The 14,823-nt window shown below is 35.7% G+C and overlaps 1 protein-coding gene and 1 pseudogene across 5 annotated transcripts in view; one reads left to right on the plus strand and one right to left on the minus strand.

The window, feature by feature from the left end:
* The window catches only part of BRWD3 (bromodomain and WD repeat domain containing 3), a 156,017-nt gene that overhangs the window by 111,908 nt on the left and 29,286 nt on the right, over window positions 1-14,823 (plus strand). For all 5 annotated transcript variants that reach the window (XM_070365389.1, XM_005908810.2, XM_070365388.1 and 2 more), the window contains 9 exons: window positions 1,380-1,487; window positions 6,531-6,655; window positions 8,863-8,945; window positions 9,982-10,093; window positions 11,054-11,115; window positions 11,219-11,374; window positions 12,056-12,176; window positions 13,242-13,367; window positions 13,450-13,528. In XM_070365389.1, coding sequence (XP_070221490.1) covers window positions 1,380-1,487; window positions 6,531-6,655; window positions 8,863-8,945; window positions 9,982-10,093; window positions 11,054-11,115; window positions 11,219-11,374; window positions 12,056-12,176; window positions 13,242-13,367; window positions 13,450-13,528 — 972 coding nt within the window. The remainder of the gene's footprint in view (window positions 1-1,379; window positions 1,488-6,530; window positions 6,656-8,862; window positions 8,946-9,981; window positions 10,094-11,053; window positions 11,116-11,218; window positions 11,375-12,055; window positions 12,177-13,241; window positions 13,368-13,449; window positions 13,529-14,823) is intronic.
* Window positions 4,424-5,950, minus strand: LOC102278291 (tubulin alpha-1C chain-like; annotated as a pseudogene).

The following is a 14,823-nucleotide window of genomic DNA, read 5'->3' on the forward strand; positions in this document are numbered from 1 at the left end:
GTTTGTGTTTCCATACAAATTGTGAAATTATTTGTTGTAGTTCTGTGAAAAATACTACTGGTAGCTTGATAGGAATTGCATTGAAACTATAGATTGCTTTGTGTAGTATATTCATTTTCACTATATTGATTCTTCCAATCCACAAACATGGTATATTTCTCCATCTATTTTTGTCATCTTTGATTTCTTTCTTTCTTTCATCATCTTTTGTTTCTTTATGTACCTTTATTCCTAAGTATTTTATTCTTTTTGTTGCAATGGTGAATGGGACTGTTTCCTTTTCTGTTTCTATTTTTTCCACTCTAGTATTCTTGCCTGGAGAATTCCATGAACAGAGGAGCCTGATGGGCTACAGACCATGGGATCACAAAGAGTTGGACACGACTGAATGACTAACACACACACACACACACACACACACACACACACATACACTTTTATATATATATATATACACTTCCTAGGTGGCTCAGTGGTAAAGAACTCCCCCTGTGTCAGTGCAGAAGACAAAAGAGACACAGGTTTAATCCCTGAGTTGGGAACATTCCCTGGAGGAAGAAATGGCAACCTACTCCAGTATTCTTGCCAGGAAGATCACATGGAGAGAGAAGTCTGGTGGGCTACAGTCCATGGGGTGGCAAAAGAATCAGACAAAACTTAGCGACTGAACAGCAGTAACAAATATGTGTGTTCACACACATACATGGGCTCACTATTAATATGTTGATGTTTTAGAATGTCAGTTATAGTTTGAAATATATTATTTTAAAAGATGACTGCTTTTGTGTACATTTGTCATTAGTCTGTTTCTTCAGAAATTTATGGAGGAGAACTGTGTTTTGGGGCTTCCCTGAAAGCTCAGTTGGTAAAGAATCCACCTGCAATGGAGACCCCAGTTCAATTCCTGGGTCGGGAAGATCCCCTGGAGAAGGAATAGGCTACCCACTCCAGTATTCTTGGGCTTCTCTCGTGGCTCAGCTGGTAAAGAATCCACCTAAAATGCAGGAGACCTAGGTTCGATCCCTGGGTTGGGAAGATCCCCTGGAGAAGGGAAAGGTTACCCACTCCAGTATTCTGGCCTAGAGAATTCCGTAGACTGTATAGTCCACAGGGTTTCAAAGAGTTGGGCACGACTGAGCAACTTTCACTTTCTCTCTGTTTTTATTATGCAGTGCTTAGTGCAGGGCTGCATAGGTGTAAGTACTGAATGGACATTATTTGACGCTGACAAGTAACTTTATTGTATATTTTTTTTTTTTTTTCAAAATTAGAATTACATATTTTGTTAATCGAAGAGGACATTTGTGGGAATATATTGGGATGTATAGAGTGGCTAAATGGGATGCTGCTGTTTAATAACTCATTCTTTTTTGTTTTAGCTTATATATTTTAGGCAAGGACATGAAGCTTATGTACGGGCTGTAAGAAAATCAAAAACATACAGCGTTAATTTACAAAAACAGCCATGGAATAAAATGGATCTCAGGGTAAGTTTGCCAAATTAATAAGCTGTGTACTTGAAGTATCTTGGAATTAAGTTACTTTCCTGTATGCTTATTCTCAGTTTCTGGATATTTCAGTGTTGATTGTATGCCCAGGATAAGGTGTACCATACTGTACCATACTCCTGTACAGCTGAATGTTGTGGGCCGCATTTTGTTTCCTGGAATTTGTATGTCACCTGTTGTCTTTATTTGACCTAATTTCCTTCAGGCTTCAGGTTCTCTGGTGTATACCATGTACTTCGAGCAGTGCAGTAGTTCCATGATGTGGATATTTTCCTTAGCAGCTTTGTGCTTTCTGAAGGCTCTATAAATTGACTGCATGTGTGGACCACAGACACCCTCAAGATTCTGGCAGCTTTAGGATATAGTAAATATCATAAATCCTAAGAAACCTATAACTTTGTGGTTATTGTTGTTCTGTCGCCCAGTTGTGTCCAACATTTTGTGACCTCATGGATGATGGCAGCATGCCAGGGCTGTCTATCCCTCACCATCTCCCAAAGTTTGCCCAAGTTCAAGTCCATTGCACTGGTGATACCATCCAACCATGTCATCCTCTGATGACCTCTTTTCATTCTGCTCTTGATCTTTCCCAGCATCAGGGACTTTTCCAGTGAGACAGCTATTCACATCAGATGACCAAAATAGTGGAATTTCAATTTCAGCATCAATCCTTCTAATGAGTATTCAGGGTTGATTTCCCTTAAGATTGACTGGTTTGATCTCCTTGCTGTCCATGGGACTCTCAGGAGTCTTCTCCAGGACTGTAGTTCGAAGGCATCAATTTTTTTGATGCTCCATCTTCTTTATGGTCCAGCTCTCATAACTGTACATGACCACTGGGAAGATCATAGCCTTGACTGTACGGACCTTTGTCAGCAGAGTAATGTCTCTGCTTTTCAACGTACTGTCTAGGTTTGTCATAGCTTTCCTGTCAAGAAGCAAATTTCTTCTGATTTCATGGCTGCAGTCATCATCTACAATCATTTTAGAGCCCAAGAAGGGGAAATCTGTCACTACTTCCACCTTTCCCTCTATATTTGCCATGAAGTAATGGGGCTAGATTCTATGATCTTAGTTTTTTTTAATATTTATTTTTAAGCCAGCTCTTTCACTCTCTTCCTTCACCCTCATCAAGAGGCTCATTAGTTTCTCTTCACTTTCTGCCATTAGAGTGATATCATCCGCATATCTGAAGTTGTTGATGTTTCTCCTGCCCATCTTGATTCCAGCTTGTAACTCATCCAGCCTGGTATTTCTCATGATGTGCTCAACATATAGATTACTCCAACAGGGTAACAGCAGACAGCCCTGTTGTACTCCTTTTTCAATCTTGAACCTATCAGTTGTTCCATACAGGATTCCAACTGTTGCTTCTTGACATGCATACAGGTTTCTCAGGAGACAGGTGAGATGGTTTGGTATTCCCATCTCTTTAAGAGCTTTCCACAGTTTATTATGATCCACACAGTCAAAAGCTTTGACATAGTCATTGAAACAGAGGTAGATGGTTTTTTTTTGTAATTCCCTGGCTTTCTCTATAATCCAGTGAATGTTGGCAATTTGGTCTCTGGTTCCTCTTCCTTTTCTAAATCCAGCTTGAACATCTGGAAGTTCTTGGTTCACGTAATGCTGAAGCCTAGCATGCAAGATTTTAAGCATGACCGTACTAGTATGGGAGATGAGTGCAATTATAATGATTAGCACATTCTTTAGTTGTTTTGTAATGATGCTTAACAGGAAGGATAGAAGAGACAATGTGTGTATTTATTGAAATAAAGATTTAGGCACTTCTAAAAATTGTATTAAGGCTATAAGTTACTAAAATATAAAGTGAGCTTTACATAATCATCTCCTGGGAAATAGGGGTGCTAACATCTATTGTGAATTAGGTGAAAAATAAGATTTTTTTTAGAATTATAGGAATGAATAAACCATATGTTTTATGTTTTTTTTTTTTTTTGGCTTTTATACATTTATATTTGACACCTGATCACATTTTCTTTTTTATTATTATTATTTTTAAATTTATTTATTTTAATTGGAAGCTAATTACTTTACAACTTTCAGTCACCATAATACCTTCTCTCTAGGTTTAAAAAATAGTATGCTGATTCCTGTAACAAAGCTTTTATTCATACAAAAATCAAATAATGGTGAACAAGTCACAACAGTGCAATAGGTGGAAAATAAAACAACCACATTAACAAAGTGCTGAAATAAATACTAATCATCAGAGAGAACGTGCCCTCATGGGGTGTTTCTGTCACCAGGATGTGTGGGGTTTGTCTTCACAGCCCAGAGCCCACAGCCTCATGAAGCCACATCCTCGGACTGGGTGGCATTGGACACAGTGCCTGCAAGTCAGATGCCTCGGGTCACCAAGGTCGTGGTGGAGTCAGGATCATGCTGACTCCCAAGGAAGGCCATTTCTGAGTGCTCAGCCTGGCCTACTGGGCATCTAGCAGCAGTTCACTGAGCCTGTGTGATTTCTTATTTTAAATTCTAACCCTGTGTTTATAGTAAATTTTAGAAGTCAACTTACTTGTGGTATAATAAGACCCTGGACTTTGGAATAAGATCTGAATTCCAATCCCAGCTCTGCTGTATACAAGTGTGTAACTCTAAAAACATCACTGTACCCATGAGGCTCTGTTTTGTCATCATTAAATGTGATTAATAACAGTGTTTAAGGATGGTATTTAAAATAATATTGTAGCACTCAAAATTGTAAGTCCTTTTCCCAAACATATACATAATATGTCCACCTGCCTAATTACAGACTGTATTTCTGCTAGAGGAATGATTTTTTTAATAGAGTTATCAATAGAATTTAATATTATGACAAGATAGGGCCACAATGGGCAGCTCCATAGAATACAAATTAGACAATCCCAAGAGTTTAAAGTTGTAATAGGTTAATATTTTCTAACCTCATCCTCTCCCTCAGCCTTATGCACTGCAACCTCCTCATAATCCTTCTCAAAGGCAGCCATGTCCTCATGGGCCTCAGAAAACTCTTCTTTCTTCATGTCCTCACCCACATACCAGTGAACAAAGGCAAGCTTGGCATATATCAGGTCAAATTTGTGATCCAGGTGAGCCTAGGCCTCAGCATGCTCAAAGCTCATTGTGCTTTGGCTTGGTCTCCAGCAGGTAGCACAGTGGGAGACTGGTAATTAATGCCAACTTTGAATCCCGTGGGGCACTGGTCCACAAACTGGATGCTGCACTTGGTCTTGATTGTGGCAGTGGTGGCACTGATATCTTTTGGAATCATATCACCACAGTACAACAGGTAGCAAGCCATGTATTTACCTTGGTGAGGGTTACATTTCACCATCTGGTTTGCTGGCTCAAAGCAAGCATTGGTGATCTCTGCTACAGAAAGCTGTTCATTTTAGGCTTTCTCAGAGATGGCAGGAGCATATGTGGCCAGAGAGAAGTGGATGCAGGGAAAGGGTACTGTACAGAATTACAGGTTGGTCTGTAATTCTGTCAGATCTACATTCAGGGCTCCATCAGATCTCAGGGAACTAATGATGGAAGACACTACTTGTTGGCTTATGAGACAATTAAGACTAGTATAGATTGGGCACTCAATATCGGGGTTTCTATGACAGATGTCATAGACAGCCTCATTGTCTATCATGAAGATACAGAGTGCTCCAGGGTGGTGTGGTTGGTGAGGGTGGAGTTGTAGGGTTAGTGAACTATAGCTGCGGAAACCTGGGGGCTGGGTAAATGGAGAACTCCAGCATGGACTTCTTGCCATAATTGACAGAGAGATGTTCCAATGGCAGGAAGGTAAACCCAGAACCAGTTCCCCCACCACAGCTGTGGAAAAGCAAGAAGCCCTAAAGACCTGTGCATTGGTCAGCCAGTTTCTGAATTCAGTACAAGACGAGGTCAATGATCTTCTTGCCAATCATGTAGTGACTGCGAACATAATTATTGGCAGCATCTTCCTTGCCCTGATGAGCTTCTTTGTGTGGAGGAACTGGTGATAGGTGCCAGTACCAACTTCATCAGTGATCGTGGGTTCCAGGTCTACAAACACTGCCCTGGGCAAATGCTTGCCAGTGTCTGTCTCACTGAACAAGGTGTTGAAGGAGTCTTTTCCTCCTCCAGTGGTCTTATCACTTGAGCCTGTGTGATTTCAATTAATGTCTCAATTTGACCACTATCAACTTCAACTGGTCTAACTGACCACGGAGCATTGTCCAACAAGAAATCTTCAAAACAAAACTTCGCAAACCACATTTGATATGTTTGATCAGTCACAGCACCTTCTTCATATATTGCACAAATCATTTTTTTTGCCTTTCTTGAAACAATAAAGTATCATATGCCAAAAATGCCATGTTCCAAGCAGTAGAGCTCCCATTAGGCACTGCCAGTCTGTCCACAGCCTGGCTAATGTGGATTAAGATGTACTCACGCATGAATGAAACTTGTAGGGTTCTGTGGGACTTGAGGAGGTGAGGGGAAGGCCACAAAGATTTCACACCAACAGACTACCAAGGAGTCCAAGGGAGAAGTAGTGACTAGAGGAGTGATTCTTAACCAGCAGAAAACTTCTTAACTCTCCAGAGGAAAACCTGGGGGAGTTTGTTCAAAATACATATGACTGAGCTTTACCCTAGATATAGTGAACTCAGTTCCATAGTAGTATGGTTTAGGAACATGAATTTTAAAAAAGATTACCAAGGGGATTCTTCTGCTTATCCTCAGTTTAGAGCCATGCACTAAACTACAAATTGCTGTTAAGGAGTCAAGAGCCATGTCTTATTACCTTTAACACTTAGTGGAATGCCTCAAATCTGGTGGATATTCAGATAATTTTAAAATTTAATAATTTTAAAATAAAATTTATCAGATAATTTAAAAATTTAATGGAGTATAGTTGATTTACAATACATTTCAGATAATTTTTAAATTGTTCAAATAATAATAAAATAATATGCAAATATTAGGCAATTATTTATATTGAAATTAATAATTTTTTGGTATTCTCATGAATAGGAACAAGAGTTTGTTAAGATTGTAGGAATCAAATATGAGATTGGACCACCTACACTATGCTGCTTGAAGCTTGCATTTCTGGACCCCATTTCAGGCAAAATGACTGGAGAATCTTTTTCCATTAAGTGAGTATCTATGCTGGCTCGTGTGTGTGTGTGTGTATTTTAATTCCTAACGTGTATTCTTGATGGTAAAGAAAACATGACAGCACTAGGGGCTTTAGAGTTTTAAAGACCATGGTTTAATGTTTAATTCTTGTTTTGTTTTTCCACTTAATAGGGTCACAAAGAGTGGGACATGACTGAAGCGACTTAGCACGCATACTATAGATAGATAGATAGATTAACTGAAATAAAAACATACAGCATGAGACCTATAGGTTTCAGTTTTATTTGGGAGCTTGCTGAGGACTATAGTCTGGGAGATAGCCTTAGACAACTCTGACAAGATGTTCTCAAGAGGTAGCAGGGGCAGAGCCAGGGTATATTTGAAATTTTTTTGGCTGTGAAATACATGTAGTCAAGCATACATCTCGCTAGTTATTGGTAGTCACGAGGATCAAATATCTCAGTGATTTTAGTGTTCTATATATGGAAAGATGCAAGAGTCCAGGGTCATTGAAATTCTTCCTTACATATGCATCTTAACTATCTAAGAGTCCATATATTCAAAACACAGAATGCTTCATCTTGAATTCCTTTCAGGGTGAACTGTAGGTCAACAACTACAGTGGCTAATGACTTGATTCTTTTATTGGCATAGCCAGAGTTCTTTTGTTTTTTTTTTGTTTTTCCCATAATATGACTCTCATTGTCTTTAACTTCATTCAGAATGGTTTTGTTAGGTTGTATTGTGACAGCTGTCATATCAGTGAGCATTAAAAAAAAAAAAAAAACACATCAAACTGATGAATTTTTGTGTAGCCATTATAATATTGAAGATGGAAGAAAAAGAGGAACATTTTTGGCATATGATACTTTATTGTTTCAAGAAAGGCAAAAAAAATGATTTGTGCAATATATGAAGAAGGTGCTGTGACTGATCAAACATATCAAATGTGGTTTGCGAAGTTTTGTTTTGAAGATTTCTTGTTGGACAATGCTCCGTGGTCAGTTAGACCAGTTGAAGTTGATAGTGGTCAAATTGAGACATTAATTGAGAACAATCAAAGTTATACCATACAGGAAATAGCAGACATTCTCAAAATATCCAAATCAAGTGTTGAAAATTGTTTGCACCAGCTTGGTAATGTTAATCACTCTGATGTTTGGGTTCCACATAAGTGAAAAAAATCTTCTTAACTGTACTTCTGTGTGTGATTCTCTACTGAAACAAGGCAAAAATGCTCTGTTTTTTAAACAAATTGGGACAGATGATGAAAAGTGAATATTGTACAATAATGTGGAATGGAAGAGATCATGGGGCAAGTGAAATGAACTATCACACAACCGCACCAAAGGCTGGTCTTCATTCCAAAGAAGGTTATGTACATATAGTGGAATTGGAAGGGACTTATGAGCTCCTTCCAGAAAACCAACTGATTAATTCCAACAGGTACTACTTCCAGTTAGACCAACTGAAAGCAGCACGTGACAAAAAGCTTCCAGAATTAGTCAGCAGAAAATGCATAATTTTCCATCAGGATAACTCAAGACCACATGTTCCATTGATGACCAGGCAAAAACTGTTAACAGCTTCGCTGGAAAGTTCTGATTCATCCACTGTGTTCACAAGACATTGCACCTTCAGATGTCCATTTATTTCTGTCTTTACAAAATTACCTGAATGGAAAATATTTCAGTTCCCTGGAATACCGTAAAAGGCATCTGAAACATTTTTTTGTTCAAAAAAAATGAAAAGTTTTGGGAAGATGGAATTATCAATTTGCCTGAAAAATGGCAGAAGGTAGTGGAACAAAATGGTGATACACTTAAAGTTCTTGGTGAAAATGAAAAATGGGCCTTTAATTTTTACTTTAAAACCAAAGGAGGATTTTGGCCAACACAGTATATGATCAATTGTCTCAAGACATTTAGGCATCATTAGTTTTGTTGGAGATATACTTACACATTGGATAATGTAAGAAATAACAGTCTTACAAGATAGGATAAAAGTAATATAGTTAGTGATTTAAGGTCATAAGTAAATATTTAAGACAAACAGATCAAACACATGGGGTTTAATTTAATTAAAAGCATTTGTAAGGACCTTGAGGTTTGCAACAGTTTGCTCAATAGCTCCGCATTAAGCATATATATCCCTGGATATTTAGAAAGTGACATATACTGTTGTATCTGTATACGGAATCACATGTACTTTATTTTCTCTTCAGATATCATGACATGCCAGATGTCATTGACTTCCTTGTGCTACATCAGTTTTATAATGAAGCCAAAGAAAGGAACTGGCAGATAGGTAAATATAGAATTCCCACTTAAATATTGTTTGAAGCAGAGTAACTTTTAAACTGAATTAACATTGAGAAACTTTAGACTGAAAAAGCTGTTAGCCAAATTAGAAAAATTAAATTTTTATTTTCAGTTATGTTTAGGTGATTTTATGTACTTTGTATGTGTTATAAAACCTTCTCTGTGACTATCTATTCTATTAGAATACAAATCTAAATTAAAATGAAAATCTGAAGTTTCATTGCCTTCACATGGAGTACTTACCACTTGGGCTCTTAACAGACCTTTACTGATTGTGGCTTTGACTCTCTCTCTCGCCTCTTCCACCTCTCTCCCTTTTTCTCCCTTTCTCTCTTTACCCCTCCTGTTGTCTCCCTGTCTATTCCTTCCACCTTCTCTAGCTATTTAATCTTGGGCACAATTTTAACCTCTCTGTGCCTCACTTCCATTATCTGTAAAATGGGAATCACATCTGAACATACCTATAAGGTTGATACGAATGATAAATAATATGTAGAAAGAACTTAAAATGTACCACAGAGCAAACACTGTATAGTTATCTGCTATTAGTAGTTTTTTTTTTTTTTTTTTCTATTAGTATCTTCTATCTTTTCTAATGTGAAAGAAACATTTTTATCCACATGGTTGGTTTTATATTCCTTAGCCATTTAGAGGCACAAAACTAGTATGAAGAGATTTTTAGAAACAAAATGGTAAAACAAAAAATAAGAGGAAGGAAAAAAAATAAGAAACAACTGTGGTATTATATGTGCAGTACAAAAAGCAGACTGTCTAATGATGATTCCAAGTAATTGAAAGAAGTTAAATTATATATGGTAATCTGTGATTTTATTTCATAATAATTATTAGCACTTGGAAATCAAAATCCTTGAAGAGAGTAATATGGAATACTCAGATTGAAATCTGTAATAATACTGGATACAATGATGCTATTGTATTCATCAAAATGTATAGTTTAGACTGGGAACATAGCAATTATTCTCAAGAGCACTCTTTTAAGAATTTTTTTAAAAACATTGTAGGTGATAGATTCCGCAGTATAATAGATGATGCCTGGTGGTTTGGGACTGTGGAAAGTCAGCAACCTTTTCAACCAGAGTATCCTGATAGTTCTTTCCAGTGTTACAGTGTTCAGTAAGTACAGTTATGGTCTTTTACACCTGATAAAATACTTTAGTACTATATGGACTTTCTATAAACCCTGCCTTACCTAGTCTTATAAGACCTATACCTGTAAGGAAGGAATCATAGTACTTTTAAGGAAGAAATTTGATGATAAACTTTCTGGTGCAATATGCATGCTAAAACAAAGCAGAAACTGAATACTTATTTCTGCCTCCTTAATTCCTGTGTTTTCTCTTAAATATTTCTACTTTAGATAAGAATTACAACTATTTCATAAAGAATACTGAAATTAATTCAGTGTTTAAAGTAATTGTTTCAGCTGGAATATAATAGTGAATATTTATATAGTCTTTTATTTGATGGTATAAGTTCTAGTCAAGGGTGAGTGCATTACTTTTGGATATATTGATACTATTTGTCTACATTTACTTTTGTTCTTCATGAAATACCAGAGTTGTAAGATTCCTAATAAATACAACTTTCTTCTTAAGAATGATAAAACATATGTTTATTCTGTGAAGATTGACTTTTAGTCTTCATATTGTAGATCAAAAGGGAATAGTAAACTTTTGGAGAAGGTATAATAGTCAACCTGATAGAAAAAAGTAGGTTGTCTCACAGAAATAAGTGATATATTAAATTGATTTTTTAACCTAAAAGGAATTTTCCAGTGAGAACTTTTTATTCTGTACCCTGGCTTAACAATGAATGTATGCTTGGTTGGAATTAAAAAAAAAAAAAACAAAAAAACAGAACTAAGAATAAGCTTAGGGCTCTCTAACTTTCATATTAGTGGACCATGTTTTCTGTATTAGAGGGTTGTTATCATTATCTTTGTATAAGCACAGTTACACTTTAAAGAAATTGTACTGCCCCTTTCCAGATTTCACCCCGAAGAAGTCCTCCAAATTATGCTAGTATGTAAAAGTATCATGTGAATTTGATTTGTATCTTGTTATTTTTTAATAGCTGGGACAATAATGAAAGAGAAAAGATGAGCCCCTGGGATATGGAGCCAATTCCAGAAGGAAGTAAATATGCTTTTAAAAAATGAATTATAATTTTTCTAAAAGAAGAATGGCAATAGCATTATTCTGAAAACTAATTATTTCTGATTTTTCACCTTATGCATAGCTGCCTTTCCAGATGAAGTTGGTGCTGGTGTTCCTGTGTCCCAGGAGGAACTGACTGCTTTGCTATACAAACCTCAGGAAGGAGAGTGGGGGGCTCATTCCAGAGATGAGGAATGTGAACGAGTTATTCAGGGAATCAACCACCTTCTTTCCCTGGGTATGGTGAATGTGAAAGAATATTAAGAAGATGAGAAAAGAATATTAGGAAGATGAGAAGGAATAAGGAAAACCAGCAGAATTTTAAGTTCTGTAAAAGGAAATGCAGTTTTTCACTATATACTTCTAACTCAAAAGGCACAGGAATTCTAGTTTTAATAATATTTTTATATGTTTGGTCAAAGTAATGACTTGCAAACCTTTTCAGTTCTGGGGTTATAATAGTGAAGACATATAAGTGTCTTTTACTTTTGTGAGTCATTTTGGCTCTCTAGCTATTCCCTAAGCCTAACTTTGGATGGATTTTTTTGGTAAAGACTGTGTGTGGAGTAATCAGTTTTACTCCATGACTAGTTATATTTTCTGAAGTATATCACATGAGACATTTGGCATTTATCCAGAAAAGACATAAATTTGAAGTTAAAAACAGTTCTCCAATAATTTTGTCTTGTTTTTATCTGATTTGAACCAGTGTATCATGCATGATTCATAAATAATATGTCCGAATAAAAAGAATAACATTATAATAGTATTGGTCTAATTTTTGCATAATTTAATCATCTCATTTTAGTAATATAGTTTTATATTGCCCACACTTCCTGATTATATGTGGTTTTTGTTTGTTAACATGAGATGTTAGTGTTGTTTATAACTATCTTTTCTGATTTTGTAAATATTGTAGATTTTGCCAGCCCTTTTGCTGTTCCAGTGGATCTCAGTGCCTACCCCTTGTATTGTACTGTAGTTGCTTATCCAACTGACCTCAACACCATCAGGCGGAGACTTGAAAATCGCTTTTACAGGTTTGTTTAGTTTTTACCATTTCCTATAAAGCTTATAGCTTTATGTCTTTTGCTTTCGTTTTTGCATGACGAAACACTGAGATCTTTGTTTTCATAGTGTAAAATAACCACTCGGAAGACCCACCTCAAAATTTCTTTTGAAAATTTGGAACAATTGATTTCCTTTCCTTCAGGAGATTCTCAGTCTTCCAGGGTAAAAAGGAGTATGGACAGGGATAAAATTATGACTAGTAAAAGTCACAAATGAAACAATAATTACAGTTAACTCTTTTTTTTTTTTTTTTTTACAGTTAACTCTTAGTTTATTAAAGGCAGATTAAGTGGTTTGTGGATTCATCATGATTATGGTGCTCCAGAGCTTTGAGCATGTTTTAAATCCCCTGTTGGGAAATTAGGCAGCAGTTAATTAGATTTAATCACCAGCTCCAAAATGTGTAAAGAAAAAAAAAATCAAGTTATTTTTTTCTTTGGTTTTGCTGGAAGTTATGTGATTATGGGGAGGCGGTAGAGGGCAGCTTTTGTTCTCTCTCTCTCACCCTCAAGTCTACAGCATCCTAACAACAATTATTCCATGAAATTGTTATAAATAACACCATGTGGGTGTATCTTATAACATTACCTATAATTTCTTTAGTAGTGTATTATTATAACAGCAACTACATTAAAATATGTCTTCTTTTCTACAACCTGGCTTCTTGATTTTTGGTCTTCTCTGAAAACTAAACATTTTTTTGTTGACTTTATCAAAGCACTCTTTGTTTCTGTTTGTTTCTTTGTATTTGGTCAAATCATTATTTACCCATAATGTCATGGGTCAGTTCTCTTTCAGGTTTTAATATCCAAGTTTATAATCCAGTGGTTCTGAATTCTTGCCTGTGCTTCAAATACTGTAACTATATACTTTTATTGGTGCATATTAGTCACACAGATATATTGAGTCACAAACATATATTTGAACACCTTTGACGTTTCATGATTAAATGCCTAGTTGTTCTATATTGTCTAATTCTAGAATAGACTTTAAATGTATCGACCAAAAGTAACAGGGTATTTTTGCTTTCATAGGAGAATATCAGCATTAATGTGGGAAGTACGCTATATTGAGCATAATGCTAGGACTTTCAATGAGCCAGACAGTCCTATAGTTAAAGCAGCCAAAATTGTAACTGATGTCTTACTTCGATTTATTGGGTAAGAAGCAGTTTTATCTTCTATAGAGGCTGACTTCTGAGTTTTTAAAATTTATTGAAGTATATTTTAACTTGTTTCTCAGGGATCAGAGCTGTACTGATATACTGGATACTTACAATAAAATTAAAGCAGAAGAACTAAACAGTACTGATGCAGAGGAGGTAAGAATCACAGCATGACCAGTAGGCATTAATTCTTTTTCTGTCATTTAAAGTACATTAAAGTACATTAGGTATTATACGTAAGTGTTGTAACTGGGTATTAGCAATGAATCTGATTTCTGAAAGCTCGCTGAACACCTGCATCTTTTTGTATTAAGCTCTTTAACCTATATTTAGATAGTGTATACCAAAAATGTAGTGGTGCTGCAGTGTTTGGTCAGAGAGAGGTGGCCATTCACCCTTTGGACACAGTGTTTTCAGTGTTGAGAAATCAATACTTTATTTTCCAGCCCTTGAAAACAGGACAAAGCACTAAACTGTGTTTTAAAAGAATGGTTAGTTGATGGGAATTTTAGTAGGGATTAATTTTCTATACTACATACATATATATACATGTGTGTGTATATATATATATGTATATATATAATATTAAAGTATTTTATAATTTTAAACTTGAAAGTCTATATTTTTAGTAGTTTCATGGAATTGCTGTTTGATTTCCTTTGTGGAAATTTATAAACATAAACCAGTTTTTCTTAATGAAGTGAATTAGTATTGTCAGCAGACCCTCATGTGTCTTATTTCCCCACCCAGTCATATCCCTAATTTATATTAAGTTATTTTTGACTAGAGGCTATGATAGAAGCAAAAACCAGGTTAAGAGGCTGAAACAATAATGGAAAGTGACAATTCAAAAATATTTTATGGAAAACAATTCATCCCAGGGATAAGTGACTCAAATATGCTGGATTTTATTGCAGTGGGTATGATTATACAGAGGTATTTTACATGTTTATATTTTCTGTACTGTTAATTCTCAGAATGGTAAATCTCTAATAGTTTTTCAATTTCACAAAAATGTGTTTGACTGTAAAATGTTTTAAGTATTATTGAAGTTAAATGCTATTTACATATTAAAGACAACTCAGATATGCCAATTAGATATTATCCTCCTGAAACTAATAAAAAATTTATCATTCTTATACCTGATATTTTCTCTAACCTTTAGTATAAATGCATTTTGACTCAGAATTTGATGTAGCAAGAATTTCTCCTCAAAATAACATAACTTGGATTAGAATAGGAAAGTAAAGTAAAATATAATTCAGCAAGCTTATTTTTTCTTTTTCTTTCTCTCCCTTCCTTCCAACATTTAAGTTCTACGCTTTAAACAAATTGCAGTTATACAATACAGTGTTATCAACTAGAGTCACCGTGTTTTACCTTAGATCCTTATATTCTCAGCCTTTATTCAACCTATAGTTAGAAGTTTGTGTCCGTTTACAACCTTCTCC

Source organism: Bos mutus, chromosome X (genome assembly GCF_027580195.1).
Source record: "Bos mutus isolate GX-2022 chromosome X, NWIPB_WYAK_1.1, whole genome shotgun sequence".
NCBI lineage: Eukaryota > Metazoa > Chordata > Mammalia > Artiodactyla > Bovidae > Bos > Bos mutus.